This window comes from Oncorhynchus mykiss, chromosome 12 (assembly GCF_057628025.1).
Source record: "Oncorhynchus mykiss isolate SJ-2025 chromosome 12, ASM5762802v1, whole genome shotgun sequence".
Taxonomy (NCBI): Eukaryota; Metazoa; Chordata; class Actinopteri; order Salmoniformes; family Salmonidae; genus Oncorhynchus; species Oncorhynchus mykiss.
In genome coordinates, this window is record NC_143033.1 from 71896788 (window position 1) to 71920258 (window position 23471).

Below are 23471 nucleotides of genomic sequence, written 5' to 3' on the forward strand. Positions count from 1 at the left end.
CGAATTTCCTTTGTCACCTGTGGACAATACACAGATACATCCACTGTGGACAATACACAGTTACATCCACTGTGGACAATACACAGTTACATCCACTGTGGACAATACACAGATACATCCACTGTGGAGAATACACAGATACATCCACTGTGGACAACACAGAGATACATCCACTGTGGACAATACACAGTTACATCTACTGTGGACAATACACAGATACATCTACTGTGGACAATACACAGATACATCCACTGTGGACAATACACAGTTACATCCACTGTGGACAATACACAGTTACATCTACTGTGGACAATACACAGTTACATCTACTGTGGACAATACACAGTTACATCTACTGTGGACAATACACAGATACATCTACTGTGGACAATACACAGATACATCTACTGTGGACAATACACAGATACATCTACTGTGGACAATACACAGATACATCTACTGTGGACAACACACAGATACATCTACTGTGGACAACACACAGATACATCCACTGTGGACAATACACAGATACATCCACTGTGGACAATACACAGATACATCCACTGTGGACAATACACAGATACATCCACTGTGGACAATACACAGATACATCCACTGTGGACAATACACAGATACATCCACTGTGGACAATACACAGATACATCCACTGTGGACAATACACAGATACATCCACTGTGGACAATACACAGATACATCCACTGTGGACAATACACAGATACATCCACTGTGGACAATACACAGATACATCCACTGTGGACAACATACAGATACATCCACCAATGTTTATTAACATTTTTCTGCATGATAACATAAGGAAAAGGCACATTGTGTGTTTAAATGTATTTATTTTCATCGCACTTACATTCTCTGCAGTAAGACATTTAATTTACAAAAGTTGTATGTACATTTAGAAAATAGTGCACTGTCTCCATGACACACATACTCACAAATACACACAGACACATGAACGACTTCCAGATACATCATATTTTTGCGGAAACTGTATAGACATCGTAATTGGCACATCCGAGAACAAGCTTTGTCGAGAGCTTTCTTTTGCATAATTTTCCTAATTCTTCAAAAAGACCAATCGAAACAGGCACGTTTGCAGATGCAGACAGCTTCAGCAGGGAAGGTATTAATAACAAAAAATGTAGGCCTACTCCGCTCCAGGCCAGACTAATAGACTGTAGAGTAGGTCTATCAGCTCCAGGCCAGACTAATAGACTGTAGATTAGGTCTATCAGCTCCAGGCCAGACTAATAGACTGTAGAGTAGGTTTATCAGCTCCAGGCCAGACTAATAGACTGTAGAGTAGGTCTATCAGCTCCAGGCCAGACTAATAGACTGTAGAGTAGGTCTATCAGCTCCAGGCCAGACTAATAGACTGTAGAGTAGGTCTATCAGCTCCAGACAAGACTCAAACAAAATATCCCTTTACTGTATAAACCCCTGAACTAGGGATCCAGCTCCTTCAGCCATTCATTCACACAGCTCTCCTCATGAAAACACATTCAATCCTAAAGTATAAAATACTAAAATAAATTTGCTCTCGCTGAGAATGTGTCTATGATTCCCCCCACTCAAACAAATCACATGTAGTGAAACGCAATACACAGTTCAGTGCAATTAGCAAGGGATGAATCACTTTCAAATACTACGCTGAGAATGTGTCTATGATTCCCCCCACTCAAACGAATCACATGTAGTGAAACGCAATACACAGTTCAGTGCAATTAGCAAGGGATGAATCACTTTCAAATACTACGTTGATTATGAGAGCGCAGACACTACAATGCAGAATAACCCATCATCAATAAAATCTATCAGGAATCTCTTCAATAAGACATAGACATACAGGTAATTTAACTAACTGTAACCGATCGCTGCAGCTGTGCATAGTCCATCTGTAAATAGCCCACCCAATCTACCTACCTCATCCCCATTCTGTTTTTAATGTATTTTTCTGCTCTTTTGCACACCAGTATCTCTACTTGCACATCATCATCTGCTCATTTATCACCTTAGTGTTAATCTGCTAAATTGTAATTATTCACTCCTAGGGCTTATTTATTGCCTACCTCCTTTTGCACACACTTCATATAGACTTTCTTTTTTTTTCCTACTGTGTCATTGACTTGTTTATTGTGTTATTGGCTTGTTTATTGTTTATTCCATGTGTAACTCTGTGTCGTTGTCTGTGTCACACTGCTTTGCTTTATCTTGGCCAGGTCGCAGTTGTAAATGAGAACTTGTTCTCAACTAGCCTACCTGGTTAAATAAAGGTGAAATAAAAATAAAAAAATAAATAAAAAGGACCCGCATACTGTAGAGAGAAAAAACATGAAAAGCTTGTCCCTGAACAATGGCCACACCTACTGGCTATGACAAGCTATATTCAGCTCAGTCTCCATTCAATAAGGCTGCGTTTAAGGCAGTCCAATTCCGACCTTTTTCTTCCCACTAATTGGTCTTTTGACCAACCAGAAATTATTTTCAAAATACCAATTAGTGAGAAAAAAATATATAGGATTTGGGCTGCCAGTCTAAAACGCAGCCTAATAGACACAAATAAAACATAATATTACTTTTTTTTTTTTTTTTTACAAATATTATTCAGAATCCTCTCTTTGTATTGCAGAACAGGATAAAGACTATGATCAGATGAACGGGAACATTGCAAAAGTAAAAACATGAATCTATAGTGTTCACAATCCTCTTTGGTGGTGTCAGTTATTGAAGTGAATCCCTGGGAAGTCAGTGAATGTTTGACCCCAGATCGTTGTGAATCATAAAGCTGATTTTGAGAATGGATTCAAGAAGAACATATTTAAAACCCTGCTGTCAAGTCCCTTGGAGTCGTGCCGTTAAACCGTGAAGGATTCCAGTCCTTGAAGGACTGTAAAACCACGAATTACTACTGATGCCCTACACAGTACATGGCATCTATCCGAACATCCTGATGAAAAGGTATACACACAGTTCTACATAGTTCAACACAAATACAGTGATAAGATGTACCTATACCCAGAGTTACTAGAAGTCAGTGACTTCTCAATTTGATCTTCAGCCATTTTTGTCCGATACACACCCCCCCCCCCCCCCCCTCTCCATATCTTCCCTGTAGCCTTCCCTCCTCTCTCTAACCCGTCCTTGTCTCCTCTCAACAGCAAATATTAACAAAGCATCTAAGAGTAGGATTGCTGATCCAGGATCAGGTCTCCCCTTTTTAGTCATTATGATTTAAGAAGGCAAAAATGATCCTAGATCAGCATTTCTGCTCTGAGACGCTGTGTGGATACGGGCCCTTGCCTCCAGACGTCGCTGAGGTTCTCATACGGGTCTCCTGTCATCTGCAGGTATGAAGTAAGGGTTCTCGTGGCCCTGCACCAGGTAGGAGTAGCGAGACTGGTTCTTCCCCTTGAACGTGTTCATGCTGTCTGAGGTCAGGTCATACGACCCGGTCTGAAACATTGACAGGCGGGAATGTCAGAGATCGTGCTAGACACACACGCAGACGCAGACACACACACAGACACATGCAGGCACACACACAAACACACATACATGAAATGAAGATGTCAAAACTGAGCCTTCATGAACGTATATGATGGACTATTGAAACCCAATAAGAGTTACTTTCCTCCTAAACCAAATGGTGGATCACATACGGTACTGGAAGCTATTGACTGCGTTCATGAACCAAGCGTTCATGAAGTTTCGGTCTTTCCCATCACCAGGTCAAAGGACATGGTAGATTTAGTCAAATCATCAGCAGAGGTTATAGGCTTAGTAAGGAGAGGGAAAGCAAAGCATTACTAGACTTAGAACCTTACCTTCTTCCCCCGTTTAGGCAGGATGTGGAATCCCTAAAGCAACACACCGGGAGTCAGGCAAGGAAGGGAAGGGAGCACATACATGCTAACTAACTAGCAAACATAAACACTAGCAAACATTAACTCTCCACTACGACAAGTACAGTTATGGCACAAAAAAAGTAAATCAAATATTACATATGATTTTGGGGTGTAATATAGGGGTTAAATAACAAGGAGCAACACAGCATTTAAGGAGACAAAATCTCAAAACTCCTTAAATATGTTACACGAGACAGAGAAGGTCTTTGAGTTAGCCCATTAGGTTTCCAGAGGACAACAGCAGGGAGAGGAAAGCAGACAGGACAATTACAATTTGGGGTAATGCACAAGCAGGAGGTGTATCTTGTAGCAAGTCTCCATGTGGTCAGAAGAACACAGGCTTAATCACAAGTGACTCACCGCTCCGTTGGTGTGGGGCTTCATGTCGACCAGGTGGTGTGTGCTGCCCCCTTCGGTCATCTCCATGGGGGCTGAAGCCCAGTTGGTGCTGGCCCGGGGGATCGGGGTGATGCCCTGGGTGGTGGACCAGGGGCCCTGGAAGTCCTCCACAGGGTACGGGCTGCTGAACTCTGCTGAAGGCTTCTTCACTGACTGCGACCGGTACCTCCGAGACACACAGATAGGACCATGTAAATGCACAGCCCTATATCAGTAAGATTCTCTGATGATACACTCTGGTGAGAGAAATAACACCAATATTTTGTAGAGTCGGTGTAGAACCAGGGGTGCAGCTAAGACTTGACAGAGTAATGGTTAGAGGAGGGTGGTAGGCCTCTGATGAGGGGCAGTGTGAATGGAGGTTAGGGCTTGGCAGGAGAGGAGAGGAGAAGAGAGGAGAGGAGAGGAGAGGAGAGGAGAGGAGAGGAGAGGAGAGGAGAGGAGAGGAGAGGAGAGGAGAGGAGAGGAGAGGAGAGAAGAGAAGATAAGGGAGAGGGGAGAAAGGACAGGAGAGGAGAGAAGGGAGAGGAGAGAAAGGACAGGAGAGGAGAGAAGGGGGAGGACTGAGAGGAGAGGAGGGAGAGGAGAGAAGGTAGAGGAGAAAAGGGAGAGGGGAGAAAGGACAGGAGAGAAGGGAGAGGACTGAGAGGAGAGGAGGGAGAGGAGAGAAGGTAGAGGAGAGAAGTTAGAGGAGAAAAGGGAGAGGGGAGAAAGGACAGGAGAGGAGAGAAGGGAGAGGACTGAGAGGAGAGGAGAGAGAGGAGAGAAGGTAGAGGAGAAAAGGGAGAGGAGAGAAAGGACAGGAGAGGAGAGAAGGGAGAGGGGAGAAAGGACAGGAGAGGAGAGAAGGGAGGGAACTGAGAGGAGAGGAGGGAGAGAAGGGAGAGGACTGAGAGGAGAGGAGGGAGAGGAGAGAAGGTAGAGGAGAAAAGGGAGAGGGGAGAAAGGACAGGAGAGGAGAGAAGGGAGAGGACTGAGAGGAGAGGAGGGAGAGGAGAGAAGGTAGAGGAGAAAAGGGAGAGGGGAGAAAGGACAGGAGAGGAGAGAAGGGAGAGGACTGAGAGGAGAGAAGGTAGATGAGAAAAGGGAGAGGGGAGAAAGGAGAGGAGAGAAGGGAGAGGGGAGAAAGGACAGGAGAGGAGAGAAGGGAGAGGGAGAGGACTGCGAGGAGAGGAGGGAAAGAAGGGAGAGGACTGAGAGGAGAGGAGTGAGAGGGAGAGGAGAGAAGGGATAGGAGAGAAAGGAGAGGAGAGAAGGAACAGGAGAGAAGGAACAGGAGGAGGGGAGAGGAGAGGAGGGAAGGGACAGGAGAGGAGAGGACAGAGAGGAGAGGAGAGGAGGGGGAGGAGGGAAAGGAGAGAAGGGAGAGGAGAGAAGGAACAGGAGAGGAGGGGAGAGGAGAGAAGGGAGAGGAGTGGAGGGAGAGGAGGGTATTATATTCTTACCAGCAGAAATATGCAAACAAGGCCAGCAGCATGATGAGAAGGACTCCCCCCAGTACACAGGCGATGACCACCACTGCCAACAGAGCCGCTACACAGAGAGAGATACATGAACACACTTCAGATAACCGGGAAATACAAACACCATACTAACTTTTATCAAATCTCTGGACCCATTTGGTTAGGAAAGAGGAGCTTTAGTGCAACATACAGTCAGTGCAGTTGAATCCAGCGTAGCCAAACGGGCATCTGGAATAGAACAATAATAGCAAACATGATACACATTTCATATCTAACCACAATACATTGTCTTAGATGACAGTTGTTCCTGGTGCAATTACACAGTGAGGGCACAAGGGGGCGCTAGTAGCTATCTACTTGGTGCTATCTACAATGCTTTAATGCAATATCAAAAGGGGATCTCTGCCTGTCTCAACCAAACAAAAATATATTAAATTAAAACACTCACGGCACACATGCGTCTCCCTCTGACCTTTGACCACTGGGACAGGCTATGGAGAAAGAGGAAACATAGGTGAGAGGCAGCCATTGAATTACATACAGAACCATGTGAATTATCGGATCTCTATGGAGACAGTGATGTCACAGTTTCACAGAGCGGAACTAACATGGGAACACTGTGATCTTAACAGCCACTCTGTGTACTGTAGCTCTGCTATCACAGAAGAGAACAGGTGAAGCTCACCAATGTTTGCTCAATAAGCCACATAATAAACACTTGCTTCTAAGAGAAGTTAATACATGTTGTAAAATCAGTGCGTACAATTTTAGATTTGAGGAACAGGCTACACAGTATGTGTAGTTTAACATGGCGCTGTGGGGAGCAGAGTCATCTATGTTAAGTAGTTCTCCCCATCCCATAACTTCCCCGCTCGGCAGATAGCGACCATGATTCTTCAACTGGTTTCCAGGGCAACGACCCCTTTGCAGACAAATACATTAAAGAGACATAGCGTGCTGTGGGTCAGAGAGGAGAAACGTCTACACAGCACTTGACCCTCTCTCTCTCTCTCCCTCTCTGTCTAAATTCAATTTCAATTTCAATGTTCAATTTAAGGGCTTTATTGGCATGGGAAACATATGTTTACATTGCCAAAGCAAGTGAACTAGATAATAAACAAAAGTGAAATAAACAATACAAATGAACAGTAAACATTACACTCACAAAAGTTCCAAAAGAATGAAGATATTCCATATGCCATATTATGTGCAAATAGTTAAAGTACAAAAGGGAAAATAAATAAATGTAAATATGGGTTGTATTTACAATGGTGTTTGTTCTTCACTTGGTTGCCCTTTTCTTGTGGCAACAGGTCACACATCTTTACATCTTGCTGCCGTGATGGCACACTGTGGTATTTCACCCAGTAGATATGGGACTCTATCAACATTTGGTTTGTTTGTGAATTCATTGTGTATCTGTGTAATCTGAGGGAAATATGTGTCTCTAATATGGTCACACATTTGGCAGGAGGTTAGGAAGTGCAACTCAGTTTCCACCTCATTTTGTGGGAAGTGTACCCATAGCCTGTCTTCTCTTGAGACACCTTTTCCCAATAGCAAGGCTATGCTCACTGAGTCTGTACATAGTCAAAGCTTTCCTTAATATTGGGTCAGTCACAGTGGTCAGGTATTCTGCCACGGTGTACTCTCTGATAAGGGCCAAATAGTTTGCTCCAGTTTGCTCTGTTTAAATATATATATATATATATATTTCCAGTGTGTCAAGTAATTGTCTTTTTGTTTTCTCATCTGTGGGGTCTATTTGTGTTCTCTTTCTCTCTCAATTCAATTCAATTTAATTCAAGGGCTTTATTGGCCAAACATGTTAACATTACCGAAGCAAGTGAACTAGATAATAAATAAAAGTGAATTAAACAATAAAAATCTCTATCTCTCTATTTCTCTGTCTCTGTCTCTCTCTCTCTCACACACACACACACACACACACACACACACACACACACACGCAAATGCATTCTTTTGACGGCAACATTCCCATTTTCCTCACACTGAAGCTAAGCCAAGTGTACTTGACCTTGCTCTGAGTCGGTCTGTGTCTGTCTGTGTCTCCTTTAATCTTTCCCCTCTATCAAATGGAATGTGTTCAGCAGCTCCATTATACAGTAGCTAAGCTGTTATCGTGTGTCTTGTGTAACATTTCAATGCACTCAGTGCGTACAACCACAAAGACTCCACCAAAACACCGACTCCTATCGTGAATGACCTTTCAATGAGCATGGAACCACTGGAGATAGGTTTGTACTCACCTGTGCAGCTTTGGTTTGAGTAGAAGCTGTTGATGTAGCCAGCCTTACAGGAGCATCTGGTCACTCCATCTTCTTTGTACTCGCACGTAGTAGAGCGGACATCACACGGTTGGGGGGCCTGATCACATAGGTCAGTGGCTGGGAAAAGGACAGGGACACACCCGTCAGGATAGGGACACTATGTAACGGTACTCCATGTTTTATGGGACTTTTTAATAGCTACAGAGTAGGAGAATGTCAGTATTTCTGTCTACTGTTGTTTGACATGACATTCTCCTCTGGTATAATAAAGTACCTATCTATCTATTATTTTCTATGAATAGAACGTCTGGTTAAAGCTCTCAGGTAGTAAGAATCTCCTTCTACACAGGTTGAAGAAGTATTGCACAGTGCCCACCGGTAAATGTAGCTCTCTGCAGTATAGTCCCACAGGTCGTGCCACAGGCTTGTATGGCTTTCTCTATAGCGCCATTGGTCGAAGTCTGGGTGGCACTGGAGCCTAGTTTAAACACGTTGTTCACGGTCGCGATCACACTGCCTTGCCTGTAGGGTCACAAAGACCATAGGTAATCACCATTTACAAGCCAGCTGTGGTCTATGGTCTATGGTCAAACCAATGTCCTGGTCATCACAACAAATCCCACTGGGCACACACTTGTTGAATCAACGTTGTTTCCACGTTATCTCAATGAAAGTACGCTGAACCAACGTGGAAAAGTTGTTGACATTACACCAGTGGGATATACATTGGATATCAACCATTCTTGACAATGTGGCGTAGAGAATCTCACCTAAGCAGCACCACATCAGTTTGGCTGTATCCAGACTCGTTTTCCAAGGCTCTTCTCAGCTAAAAAGAAGATAAGAGAGGATTATTGTCCCACTCTGTAGCTCTGAGAGGACAACACACTAACTACTGGGCTTTGTGACTCAGGGACCTACTGCCTCTGAGATCCTGGCTGCTGTTTGCTGAAATATGACTGATGACCGGTTGCTCATTTCATCCTGAAATGTCTGGTTGAGATGCAGGTCTCCAGAGAACACTTGGGCTGAAAATGAAGGGGGGGAAAAAGGAGTCAAAAAAAGGAGTCGTCATCAATACTAATATTTTCATCATCATCACCATCATCATCCCCACCATCCGCATCATCCTCAGCATCAGCACCATCATTGTCTTCATTATAACACCAACAACTAGCACTGACCTTGTACACAGCGGCCCTCTAAGAGGAAGGTCCCAGACACACACTGGCAGGTGCCATTGAGACAGATGCTATCGTACGGACAGGGAGTGGAGGGACACACTATGGAGATGGGTGGAGGCAGGGATGTGGTAGCAGTGATGGCTGACTCTGGCTGGGTGGTGATTCCACCGGTAGGGGAGGTGGAGGTGTGGAAAGGAGGAAGTGGGCTCTCACTAGTTTTGCTAGTTGGTTGTTCAGAGGTTTCTGTGGTAAAAAAAAAAAAGAAGAAGTAGGAAAGAAGACAAACAAAGATGAAATTAGATAGGAAGTTTCAACATTGATTAACATCTCACAGTGAAGATAATATCTTTGTTTTTAATCAGTTTGCTGCATTGTATTTAGTCCTCCTTCAGACACAACACAGACACAATCATGTTTACAACATCAGACACGGACAATTCCATTTTAAAACATACCTCCTGTAGGTGTGATGGTGGGTGAGGTGGCAGGGGTGGTGGTGGAGGTGTCTATGGGGGCCTCAGTGCTGCTGCCGGGGGTTTGGGTTGAGCCTGGAGAGGGTGGGCTGGAGGAAGAGCCGGAGGTGGGGGGCAAGGCTGGAGTGTCAGCTGTGGTTGTAGAATCGGTAGTCCCCTGTGTTCCAGTGGTTTTGTCTGTATGAGGGCTCCCTGTAATGGTAGCTGTGGGGGTTGAGGACGTGGCGCCATCGGTCACTGGGATAGAGGTCTCAGGGCCCTTTGTAGTGGGGACCTGGGAGGCCTCTGTATTGGCGGTGGTTGAGGTAGAGGGCGAGGTACTATGTGATACTGGGAGAGAGGTCTCAGGGCCCTTTGTAGTAGAGGAGGGGCGTGTTGAAGACAGGGTACCACCCTCTGTTACTGGGAGAGAGGTCTCAGGGCCCTTTGTAGTGGAGGAGGGGCGTGTTGAAGACAGGGTACCACCCTCTGTTACTGAGAGAGAGGTCTCAGGGCCCTTTGTAGTGGAGGAGGGGCGTGTTGAAGACAGAGAGGTCTGACCAGTTGGTGGGATGGTGGACTTTGTGATCCCTGTACCTGTGGTCTCACTGTCTTTGGTACCTGTATTTGTGGTAGCTGTATTGATAGCTGTTGTTTCATGTGTGCCTGGCTCTTTGGTACTGCTGGTTGGGACAATGTCTGGAGTTGTGTTTGAGGTACGGCCTGTCTCCGTGGTGACAGAGGAGGAGGCTCCGGCATGTTCCGTGGTAGACGGAGAGACCCCTCTGCTAAGGGCAGGTGTGGTGGTGGGTGTTGTCATGCCACTGTCTGTAGATTGACTGTCTTTTTCCGTCGACTCAGGGGACGTGACAGTGTACGCTGAGGTCTTGTGGGAGGAAGTCATCTCTGCTGTGCTGACCGACGGGATAGTTCTTGTTTCTGTCGCTGTGGTGCCGACTACTCCCGTAGACTCTGTCGTATCAGACGTTGAGGTCAGGTCTGTCGTAGTAGAGACCTCTTTAGTTTTAGAGACGGCTGCTGTTGTGGGTAAGGTGCCATCAGTGCTAGGGTGGACAGTTGAGGGGTCCTGGGTGGTGGTGGCTCGGTCTGTGGTGGCGGAGCTGGGTTCAGTGGAGACTGGGGTCGTTGTTGATAAGAGGGTGGTGGATCTGTCTCCTGGGGTCATGGATGTATCTGTGGGCCCAGGACTGCCGTGTGTTCCAGGAGTCTGGGTGTTGGGCTCCCCCCCTAAAGAAAAAGACAACACTACAAACATACAGTAAGTCATGAGCTCAGCTTCATGTGCCCCAAACACACTTTGCAAAACACCCCAAACCTGCAATACTGAAACAGACCTGTTATGTTAAGGTCAAAGGTTAGGGAGTCAAAGCCTGTGGTCTTAACCAGAAGTCTTAAACCTTGGCCAGTTACTCCTCTGGTGTGCATGTCCCCCCCCTATAATCAGGGATGACCAAGACTGATGGGTGAATTTAACTACCAGGTAGAAACAGAATATCTGAGGTGTTTGGGCCCTCCAGAAAATAAATGGAATGGCCCTGATTGACAGCATGCGTTCCAATACCACTTGGGCGATCTGCAAAAGCACAGGAATCTAAACACCAAAAGTGTTCAGTGTTGGAGCTGAGTGGTGAATAGTCATTGCGACATTTGCTTTAGCTTTAGCTGAGCTCACCACTCCGGTTGTGTCACAGAGACGTAGAAATGCTGCATCGCGTCATACGCGTGACAAAAGACAAGTACGCGGTCGTCCGCTTGCTGACGTACCTCGAACGCCACTCACTGCATCACGTAATGTCAGTGTGGTGTCTGGTCAAGTTTATTGCCAGTCTCTTCAAAGAGGACTCGGCGTCACATTGATCTTAGCGTGTTGTGGTGATGCCTGTCCACGGTGCTGTTAAACCCAATCTGCTCTGGTCTCTATGTGTTTGGCAGCTTCACAGCAGCTTGAGGAGCGGCACACCCAGCAGGAGGCCTTTGATAGAATACTGCCTCAGCCTGTTTACCCCGAGCCGCGGAGCTGGGTCCTCATCTGTATGCGTTGGCTGAATACGCTCAACCTTTCTATTTCCTCCTCCAGCTAGAGCAGAGAGGGAACACACGCACAACAGGGGCCCCATCCCAAATGGCACCTCATTCCCTACACAGTGCACTACTTTTGGCTCTGGTCAATATAGGGTGCCATTTGGGATGCGACTTAGGCAGATGGCAGATGGCAAGCCCTGCGTTTCTCCTACCGTACCAGGCAGCAGAGATGCAGGAGGAAGTAGGGGGGGAAACAAAGACTAATATCTGATTCTGTGTGCGATTCAATTATTTTCCAGGAACACACAGTACACGCCAGAGTGTACATTGCCTCGTGTGACCTAACGGCTCTGTCTCATGGTAACCAAAACCCTTTTACAGATGAAAAATGACCAAAGAGCACACACACACACACCTGTCAAGGCCGAACTTAATGGCCATCCGTATTTGAGATAGAGAACACACTTGTATCCAGACAGACTCTTTCACCACATACACACACAAACACAGACAGACACGCACACCCCTTTACCCACACATACGGTATGAGGGAGTGGATTGAATAAATACAGAGTTATCTGATATGATGGGTGGTGGACTGAGAGAAAGGCTTTTATGATCAGAGCTGACGTAATATAGATTTTATTGGTAATGATGATAACAAGGCGAGGTGACCGAAACCAGAAAACTTCTCCCGAAACTAGAACAGTGTGGGACCAATGACGCAAAAACAGAGATGCAGTTAACAGTACTGCATCACTCTGTTAGTAGCTCGTGTACACTTTAAGAATGAAAGAAGATAGCCCCGAGGGTTTTAGTTGATTCCGAGACATTAAACCCAACAAAGACTAATGAGAAAACACTAGATTTAATTATCCCCTTTTATTCACAGTGCAAGACACAAGAAGTCAACTGTATGTTCTTATAATGAGATTTCTGTCAGTTATGCCCATCCCTCTATTGATATATGATTATTACCTTTATTTAACTAGGCAAGTCAGTTAAGAACAAATTCTTATTTTCAATGACAGCCTAGGAACAGTGGGTTAACTGCCTTGTTCAGGGGCAGAATGACAGATTTGTACCTTGTCAGCTGGGGGATTCAAACCTGCAACCTTTCGGTTACTAGCCCAACGCTCAAACCACTAGGCCACCCTGCCGCCACAATGATGATATGAAGACATAGCTATGAGTAAGAGCCTTCCCCCTTCATACTGTACATTCTGGGTGTATCACCACAGTGTGTCACAGTACACTTTTATCTCTTGGTAACCAAATTAAAACATTCTGCCCATTGGTTAGATTCCTTCGCATAGATTTGCCAGTGGGCCTTGGCGATGCAGACATGCCTGACAGAATGTGTTGTCTTCAGACCAGCGTCTTAGCAGAAACCGGATAAATACACAATAATGAAGCCTAGCAATGTGGTTGCTAACTAAAACCTGGAAACCTAATCTATGGTCCATTGTACTGGAACAACAAAAAAAACACACAGATTCCAAACATAAGAAATCTCCCTGGCAACCTGAACAAAGAGCAGGCTGAGCATAGATCATCCAGTGTGATCCTGGACAAGGCAGGCCAATAGCCTACCTATCAAAAATGACCAATGCCAAGCGCAAACATTTACAGTAGTGTAATGTGTAAATGGGTGTTTAAGCAGATGGTGGTGACAGAAATCAGGCCCTGCCCCACAACACAACTACTGGGAAGTCAAAGCCTAATTTAGCATCTACATACAGTAGGCAGTAGCCCACTACTTCCTGCTATTCTCCATCCAACACACAGACCTTTCCCTCCGTCAGGCCCATTGGTAGCTCTGAGGTGTCGGTTAAATGCCACTTGATTTTGCACCCTCTAAGTCAGCCTTTCTTAAAGTAGGGGTCGCGACCCAAAGTGGGTGGAATTGCAGGGAATTAGCTGTAAAACTTAAATGTTTTTCTCTCTGCCCCATTGCAAAATGAGCAGAATTGTATGAAATGTCCTGCTAAATGTCCTCCTCGCCCCATGGCATGATTTGTAGAATTGCAGAAAACATGCTTTAAAACCGTTCAATTCTCTCTACGTCCCATGGCAACATTTGAAATGACTGATCACGAAATGTCTAATTTGGGTTCCAGGCTGGAAAAGTTTAAGAACCCCTGTTCTAAGTCATGAGCTACAAACATCTTGTCACGGCCAGGGTGTGACTAGGGCAGCATTCTATGTTCAGTTTCTATGTTTTGTATTTCTTTGTTGTTTGGCGCGTGTGGTTCTCAATCAGAGGCAGCTGTCTATCGTTGTCTCTGATTGAGAATCATACTTAGGTAGCTTTTTCCCCACCTGTGTTTTTTGGGTAGTTGTTTTCTGTTTTGTGTGGCTGCACCAGATAGAGCTGTTTCGTTTGTGCTGGTTTGATCATTTTTGTTCTAGTGTTCGGTTCTAATAAAAATCATGGACACGTACCACGCTGCACCTTGGTCCTCACCTTCTTCCACCAACAACCGTTACACATCTGTTGTGACACGAGGTGAGAAGAGTTTGATAACTATTGAGAACAGTTGAGAATAGACTGGATGTCAAATCAACAACAAACCGATACCAAAATTATACTGGATGGAAAATCAGACTACGCACTATACAACACTTTCTAAGAACACCAATAGTAAATCTAGCCACATCCCCAATACTGCTGCCATGCAAACAGCCATACACTGAACACCATGATATCCAAGGCAACAGAGTGGAAACCGAGGGAGAGGTGAGTATCGGCTGGTGAGTTAAAGCAATGACAGTTATCTGATCACTTCTCTCTGTCAGCACTGCAACAATGACAAAACTACAACACAATGGTGTGTGTGTGGTTGTGCGTGCGTGTTTGTGATGACCTTTCCACAGTTCCCCCACCCCTCTCATTCAAATGCTTCCGTCCTGGAAAAGTTTAACCTCACTTGAAAACAATCACTGACGTCTCATTTAGATCCACATCAGACAGACTGGCTTGGATCACAGAGTCGGCTCTCTACGGCTGGAGTCATTCTGCTATATCCTGACACATTTTGTGCATGATGTGGGTATACCATACACCATGAGAGTGTGGCCATGTTGTAAAATTGAAGATCCCTTCCCAGACAGGTCGACATGAACATGAGTAGACATCGCTACTGGGGAGCCTTGACTTCGTCCTAAAATACCCCCTGCCTACCTGTCACTGGACTCAGGAGGAGGCTCCGGACCCCAGGCAAGAATATCAGGCCTGACACACTCACATGCATATATGTAGGCATGCACACACACACACAGGTTTTCATCAAACGCGCACACAGAGGCTATCCTGTGTCTTACAAAGTAATCTGAGGATTGTGTCCCTCTGTACAATCCTTCCACCACGGCTGATTCAGATTCAGAGAGTTTACAGTAATAGTCACATGTACAGGGTTGCAGGTGTGATTGCAGGGTTCAGTGAAGATGTTAGGCTTTGAGTTCCAACATGCAGAACTAAGTGAAATAAAAATAATGAAAACGGTCCTAAAAAAAATAAAAAAATCTTAGTAGAAATATACATAAATGACAACTGTGGCAGTGATGACTAAATACATGTACATTGGTGTGGAGGCAGAGTACAGACTGAGGGGGTGGAATGACCACAGAGGGAGAAGCATGACCATAGAGGGGGACCAAGTCAAAAAAAACTATACGAATTGTACTCGGTCATGATGTGCATATTAACAACTGCAACATTGATGCTTCTCTGTGTATTATTACTTCAGTATACACGTCATCATAGTTGCTGTAGTTTCATAAGCAACATCAAACTAAACTGGTGCGGAATTAAACAACTCGCAAGGGGAAGTTCTGTGTGGGTTTGAAATATCCCTGCTATCAGAGGGGGCTGGTGGGGGGAGCTATAGGAGGACGGCTCATTGTAATAGCTGGAATGGACTAAATGGAACGGTATCAAATACATCAAACATACGGAGGCCACATGTTAGACTCTGTTCCAGCAATTCCATTCCAGCCATTACAATGAGCCCTGTCCTCCTATAGCTCCCCCCACCAGCCTCCTCTGACTGCTATTTCCTTTAAAGTTCCACTAACTTTTTTTTAACTTAAACAGGACTGGCACGTAGTCCAACTACCACTCATTTGAATCGTTATCTTCACTAACGTATTACCAGGAACTACTGCTAATGTTGATCAAAGCATATCAAACCAGAAGAGACACTGTACAGGTAGGGTACAGTATAGTGTAGATTATGTAAACGGTATATTGCAGGACAGTCAGAAGCCCTCTTTTAGGTATTAACCTAGTGTTACAGCCAGATAATCTCAGGAAGACACAATGAGATAACGGGGTTAAATCAGACCACCCAGGGGTCAAAGGACACCTATTGAACTTCACCATATAGGGGACCACACACTCAGGAAGAGCTCATGTTTTTTTGTAAAGTGTATTGAGACGTGTGAAATGCACTGCAAATCAAACTTGACTTATAACAGACAAAATGGTCCAGATTGGGTTGGACCAGATTCACATCAAGTCACTGCAACAGTGTATACATTAGTGTCATACAGTGTCACTCCCAGGGTCATACTGCACGTCACACACACAGTGAAGTAAACATCGACAGACTCAAACAGAAAGAATAAAAATAAGGTCACAGTCTGTCACCCAGCCACACCCTCAACCTCCCCTTCCCACACAGGAAGAAAAGGGAACAGCATCGAGCGGAGGCTGAGGGACTCGCATGCCACCGCTAAGCAGTGTGGGAGTGTGTCCGTTGCCAGCTGTCAAAGTTCTGATGGCCACACTACAAATCACTGAGGGAGAGAGACAAAGAGACAGGGTGGGGGAGAGAGGAGAGCGAGACTGAGAGACTCCACGCCGATGACGCTCATCTGTCATCCCAGGCTTTCTTTTCATGTGGCACAATGGTACTCCTGTGAACTGCCCCTTTATGAACTCAACCGACTGCCAGATAAACAATTACCTTGCTACCTGTTGCCCCCTCAACCCCAACCCCCACAGACTCTACTCGGTAATGTACTTCAAGATAATACGTGTCCCAAATTGCATCCTATTCCCTATATAGTGCACTACTACAAATTACACTCTATTCCCTACATAGTGCACTCCTTGCATAGTGCCTCTGGTCAAAAGTAGTACACTACACAGGGATTAAGGGTGTCATTTGGGACGTAATCCCAGTCTGGAGTCTGCAGATGACAGTGCTCGGGGAGGGAAGAAAGGGTTTAAATAGACAGGAGGAGTCATGGCGGTTCCGGAAACCTGCCTCCAGTAGACACTTTCAGTCACTTGGAGTTTCCACGGAAACATGGCCAGCTTACGGGTGGGGATTAGGGAAGTGCGTTCCTGAAATAGTTTTTATCACATCTACCAGCACTGTGAGAAACAAAGACCTGATTACGGAATGCTCACGGAAAAACGGAGAAAGAGAGAGAGAGAGAGAGAGAGAGAGAGAGAGAAAGAAATATGGGCCATCGGGTTAGTGACTGACCCCACAGAGACTGATAACGAAAGGATTTTCTAATTAGCGCCATCACAGTAATGTGACGTCCCTTCAGAGTTGATTAGTGTAGTCTAGTCTGTCTGTCCATGCAGTTCACTGTTTACAAATGCTAATAGGAATAACAGTTACTGACAGTGCTCACAAATGACATATCAAACACTCTGAATCGATAGGGGGTGTAATAGCATGTATGACATCTCAGAACATAACATGCAAAATAACAACATGTACATGACATAGGACTAGTAATGCAGGACTTCAGTCCATGCTAATTAGAAGTCCCAAGTACAGGCCTCCGAGCCGGCTAATGAGGTGGACATTTCTAACATACTGCTTTATGACCTGTAGGACCAATGCTTGTAGGGAATGTTCCCCTTCTTACATCAAACACACACACACACACACACACACACACACACACACACACACACACACACACACATACACACACAGTAGCAGCAAGCAGGTCAGTTTCCTTCAGCTTCCCCTGGTGTAGTGAGTCTCTCTGTCCTTTGGGCCCTGTCCATGTTTCTGTTACCACGGCTGCCACATCAAAGCAGGGCAGCCGACGCCAGTTCACCAGAGGTGACCGTATCTCACGGAGATGAGGAGGAGCTTTCATTTTCACCTCTTACAGACCAACCACTGCCATATCCCTGTGTCTGCTATTCTCTTTCAATCACTCTCTCCTCTCTCTCACACCGAAGAGGTGCCTCATCCGGGTAATAGGCCTTCCTGAAAACCTCGTCCCTCGGATATGGGGGATATAAACCTATTGAACCGTCGTGTTTCTCCGTCCTTCTGCTTAGTCTGGCGTTTGTGAAGCCACTTTGGGTCCTTGAAAAGCGGTATATAAGTACCATGCATTATTATTATTAAGGTTGCTGATGCCGCAGCACTCTCTCTCTGTGACAATGATCCCTCACATAGTAATACAAGCTGCTTGGGGGACAGATTCCTAATTAGTCTAATCAAGCTGAACATGTCCATGGTCAATGGAAGGAATGAGAATGGCCATATCTCCCTGCCTTCATCCAATATCATGACGGTGAAGTCTGTGCATAGTTGCTCATGGGAAAGTCACTTGTGACAGCGTATAAGGCATCTTACACTCTTCAAATCAACAGGACAATAGACAGGCATTGTCATAACTGGGTAAAGCAGGTAGCCTGGCGGGTAGGAGCGTTGGGCCAGTAACCGAAAGGTTGCAGGATTGAATCCCTGAGCTGACAAGGTAAAAAATCTGTCGTTCTGCCCCTGGGCTAGACAGTTAACCCACTGTTCCCCGGGTGCCAACGATGTGGATGTCGATTAAGGCAGCCCTCCGCACCTCTCTGATTCAGAGGGGTTGGGTTAAATGAGGAATGAGGTATCCCCTTTCCCTAAAGGTCTTGCATCATTTGTCTGTGAGATTACATCTAAGGAATTAACAGGTTTCCTAATTCCCGAAAGACAATTTCACACTGCTCTCAAATCAAAGTTTATTTGTCGTGTACACATATTAGCAGATGCTAAAGCCGGCGCAGCTAAATGCTTTTGTTCCACGGTCCAACAGTGCAGTAAATGTCTAACAGTACAATACTAATACAGAATTATAAAGTGGGGGGTTAGAGCCCTGAATGCTGATTGGCTGACAGCTGTGGTATATCAGACCATATATCACGGGTATGACAACACATTTATTTTTACTGCTCTAATTACGCTGGTAAACAGTTTATAATAGTAATAAAGCACCTCAGGGGTTTGTAGTATATGGCCAATATAACACGGCTACGTGCTGTGTCCAGGCACTCCGCGATGCGTATGAACAGCCCTTAGCCGCGGTATATTGGCCATTTACCACACCTCCTCGGGCGATGTTGCTTAAATAACCGGGATACACCCGGGTTACGGGATGAGCAGAGGCTTGAATGTTGTTTCAGACAGGGCGTGTTTGAGATTGCTCAATTTGTTCACAATGCCTGGAGGAGAAGGCGAAATGTCCTGTTTGGCTAGAAGGTAGCTGTACTGGCCATCGTCTGCCTGGGGTAGGGCCTGCTTGACACACACACACACATGTACACACACACACACACACACACACACATCACTCACAGGCACAAAGACACACACACTGACAGAAGAAAGGCAGTCGCACAGCTAGAGGGTCTTGTACTGATTTGTCAACACCGGGCCCCACAGCAGGACTCATCACTATGGGTGGCACGGAAGGACACACAGAGCACAGTCCTACTTTCTCTACTAGGGAAAGATCAGAAGATTTAAGTTGCAGTCATTGTTTATTCCCTTGCCTTTTTCTTCATCATTACCTCAGTTGATTTATTTACATGCTTATCTCCCTTGGTCTCTCTCTCTGTGACCTCTCTACCTTCAGCTTGACCCGTGGCTTGCCCTAGTTGTAAGACTTAAGGGGAGGTGAGTTTGTGTGTCTACGTCCCCCTCCCTATATCCTATATCAGCACAGAGGGCTCGTCCAGCCTTGACTATCTGTAGGTAACAGATGGTTCCCTGGAGCAGCGAGGGCTCCTCGCTCACTGGGCCTCTGCTCTGAGCACATATCATATCCTATTAAAGCTCGGCCAGCACATGCTTTCCAATTACAGAGTGAGATTTACAGCCCCTAATCCAACTCAGCGAGAGGGAGGAAAGAGGAGGGGAGAGAGGTGATAAGATGAAAGACAAGATGGAAGAAAGAAAGAAGAAGCAAGAGTGTCAATGAAAAGGGGAGTGCAGGCAGAGAGAGAGAGAGAGAGATTGTGGGTAAAGGCTAGGCGGTATAGTGAGGAGAAAGGAGACACTACCAAACCCGTGTCACACTCACCGTACCCTATTTATCCTGACCTCGGCATAGTGACCACTCGTTGATATCTGGGCTTCATCACACTTAAAAGGGAGGACTGATGAATGTGTGTGTGTGTGTCTGCTCGCTCTGTCCGCCCCATCCATTACCTCCTGTATAGACCCTGCCTGCTCTGCACATATAATATCATGACTAACCACCAAACTATGAAGCTGCCGACACGAAGAATGTATGTGGTCAAAGAGGAAAGAGACAGGGTTAAGAAGGGGAGGAGAAGAGACACTGAACATGCTCTTTCTTATCGGGGACACACGCTGGACGATGGGCGTCCATGGCGCCAGACTCAGAGGAAGAGGTGATCGACCCTCAGGAGGTCCTTCATGTGTATCATTTTACTACACACACACACACACACACACACACACTTCTCGTACAAGCCTCCTTCAGTTCAGAGCCAAGCTCTCTCCCTGAGTTACAGAGTCCTTAAACGCATAACAAGTGAGCGAACTATAAACACAGCCTGCAGGGACCAGGGACCAGCAAGGACTGAGCCACATGACAGTGGCTCCTCTCAGGGCTCTGATGGTAACTTTTGACCTGAAATATGGCCTTCCCTATAGGGCAGGGATAGGCAACTTTGATGGGGGTGAGGGCCACAAAATCTGAACTCATCATGAGGCACTAGCCTTTTGGGGGCCCTAAGCGATTTTGCCATTGGGCAGAGAGAAGATTTTACAATGTTCTAAAAGTTTCATTCAATTCCACTCATTTTGCAAAGGAACAAATGAGCAGTTTTACAGCTTATTTCCTGCAATTCTGCACATTTTGCCATAGGGGGAGAGAAATGTTTGCTGTTTTTTAATATGATATCTGAGTGAGAGAGACTAACAAAATCAATGGGGGTCCCCTGGTTGGAAATACGACCATGACATTTTTACCAATTTACATTTTAGACATTGGCTATTTGAGTGACTGTCAGTGACAGACTTAACATAAGAGAAAAACTGCTCAAATCAAATCAAATGTTATTTGTCACATACACATGGTTAGCAGATGTTAATGCGAGTGGAGCGAAATGCTTGTGCTTCTAGTTCCGACAATGCAGTAATAACCAACAAGTAATCTAACTAACAATTCCAAAACTACTGTCTTATACACAGTGTAAGGGGATAAAGAATATGTACAATGATGCACAAGCAAATTTCTAAATTGCACCTAGTGTATTCTACTATTTTAACTCGCAACAGTACATTGAGATCTCGACTCGGGTCCTAAAAAATGTTATAATAATTGATCCGTGGTCCAAAAACAGCGGGCACGTGGGCCGGCCAGTTGCCCATCCCTGCTATAGTTGGCAACGTGATGAAGCAACCCCATAGCAGCCCTAAGTAAGAGACTGCGACCAATAGAATCAACTTCCTGTATAAGGCAGCAGGGCTAAGGAGCAGCATGGCTGAGCCTATAGGCTCATTAAGATTCCACAGTACACTTCACCAGTGTTGCAGGCTAAAAGAGTATAGAAGAGAGAGTACAGAAAGAGCTACACTTCTTTGAATGGTTAAGATGTGTGTCACAACCTGCCAGAGAGCAGTGGAACCAATGACTCAGTCTTCAGTAAGTCTTGGCTTCTATTTGGAGAGTTTTGGGGAACCCCCTGCTAAGAGTCTAAGATAGCCACTAGTTTTGAAGTATTAGTACTGCACATATGAAAAGAGATCCATCAGAGCCTTAAATAATGGTTTATTACCTTACATAATAATGGATAGAAAAACACACACTATATATACAAAAGTATGATGACACCCCTTCAAATTCGGCTATTTCAGCCACACCCGTTGATGACAGGTGTATAAAATCGAGCACACAGCCATGCAATCTTCATAGACAAACATTGGCAGTTGAATGGCCTTACTGAAGAGCTCAGTGACTTTCAACGTGGCACCATCATAGGATGCCTTTCCAACAAATCAGTTAGTCAAATATCTGCCCTGCTAGAGCTCCCCCGGTCAACTGTAAGTGCTGTTATTGTGAAGTGGAAACATCTAGGAGCAACAACGGCTGAGCCTCGAAGTGGTAGGCCACACAAGCTCACAGAACGGGACTGCCGAGTGCTAAAGCACATAGCACGTAACAATTGTTTGTCCTCGTTTGCAGCACTCACAACCAAATTTGAAACTGCCTCTGGAAGCAACGTCAGCACAAGAACTGTTCGTTGGGAGGTTCATGAAATGGGTTTCCATGGCCAAGCAGCCGCACACAAGCCTAAGATCACAATACACAATGCCAATTGTCGGTTGATGTGGCGTAAAGCTCACCGCCATTGGACTCTGGAGCAGTGGAAACACATTCTCTGGAGTGATGAATCACGCTTCACCATCTGGCATTCCGACAGACGAATCTGGGTTTGGCGGATGCCAGGAAAATGCTACCTGTCCCAATGCATAGTGCCAACTGTAAAGTTTGGTGGAAGAAGAATGATGGTCTGGGGCTGTTTTTCATGGTTCGGACTAGGTCCCTTAGTTCCAGCTACAGCATACAATGACATTCTAGACGATGCTGTGCTTCCAACTTTGTGGCAACAGTTTGGGAAAGGACTTTTCCTGTTTCAGCATGACAATGCCCCTGGGCACAAAGCGAGGTCCATACAGAAATGGTTTGTCGAGATCGGTGTGGAAGTACTTGATTGGCCTGCACAGAACCCTGACCTCAACCCCATTGAACACCTTTGGGCTGAATTGGAACACTGACTGAGAGCCAGGCCTAATTGCCCAACATCAGTGCCCGACCTCACTAATGCTCTTGTGGCTGAATGGAAGCAAGTCCCCGCAGCAATGTTCCTAAATCTAGTGGAAAGCCTTCCCAAAAGAGTGGCGGCTGTTATAGCAGCAAAGGGGGGACCAACTCCGTATTAATGCCCATGACTTTGTAATGAGATGTTTGACAAACAGGTGTCCACATACTTTTGGTCATGTAGTGTATTTGAAAATGTAGCTTAAGTGGATCTAGGGTAGGGCAACGTTTGGAGATTGATTTAAATACCCCACAGAGCTCTGGATTTTCCTTGTATATCCCACACGAAATGGCACCTGCTTTGAGAAGTGTATTTTGAACAATATTCCACCGAATGATCCATGCGTACACGGGCGTTTCAACAACAAGACATTATCCTAGAAAACATTTAAATCAAGCTTACCTGTGACAACAATCCATAGGAGGATGAAAAGTTGATGACAAAATAATGTCATGTTCACCCTGTGTATAACGGTTCGTCCGAGTTCAGATAATCAAGATGAACAACAACAAGGTTTGTGCCCGGTAACGGTCTTGCTGGAGACGCAGTAACTTATTCCCTTCGTGCCGGACAGTGTCTGCCACAGGTGGGTCTCTCTTT

At 45.4% G+C, this 23471-nt stretch overlaps 1 protein-coding gene across 4 annotated transcripts; it reads right to left on the minus strand.

The window, feature by feature from the left end:
• Positions 1 to 846: 846 nt before the first annotated feature.
• On the minus strand, positions 847 to 23471 carry LOC110538128 (uncharacterized). 4 transcript variants are annotated; one of them, XM_021624736.3, is made up of 13 exons: positions 23274 to 23471; positions 9731 to 10993; positions 9276 to 9518; positions 9013 to 9119; positions 8862 to 8920; positions 8468 to 8613; positions 8071 to 8208; positions 6249 to 6291; positions 5991 to 6028; positions 5783 to 5870; positions 4299 to 4503; positions 3858 to 3890; positions 2130 to 3486 (listed from the first exon to the last, which is right to left on the minus strand). In XM_021624736.3, exons 1-13 carry the CDS (start codon positions 23323 to 23325, stop codon positions 3355 to 3357), a joined length of 2547 nt encoding a protein of 848 aa, XP_021480411.3. In that variant the 5' UTR covers positions 23326 to 23471; the 3' UTR covers positions 2130 to 3354. The 4 variants fall into 4 exon arrangements, with proteins under 4 accessions (XP_021480414.3, XP_090049294.1, XP_021480411.3 ...); XM_021624737.3 differs by having other exon boundaries at positions 9731 to 10975; positions 23274 to 23456; XM_021624739.3 differs by lacking the exon at positions 3858 to 3890 and having other exon boundaries at positions 847 to 3486.

Excerpts from the sequence above, each read along its gene's own strand:
- LOC110538128 (XM_021624736.3), bottom strand. The coding sequence starts at position 23,325 with ATGACATTATTTTGTCATCAACTTTTCATCCTCCTATGGATTGTTGTC. Across the intron at positions 9,120-9,275 it reads AGAGGGCCGCTGTGTACAAG|CCCAAGTGTTCTCTGGAGAC; the intron begins GTCAGTGCTAGT and ends CTTCATTTTCAG. Across the intron at positions 5,871-5,990 it reads TGGATTCAACTGCACTGACT|CGGCTCTGTTGGCAGTGGTG; the intron begins GTATGTTGCACT and ends CTCTCTGTGTAG.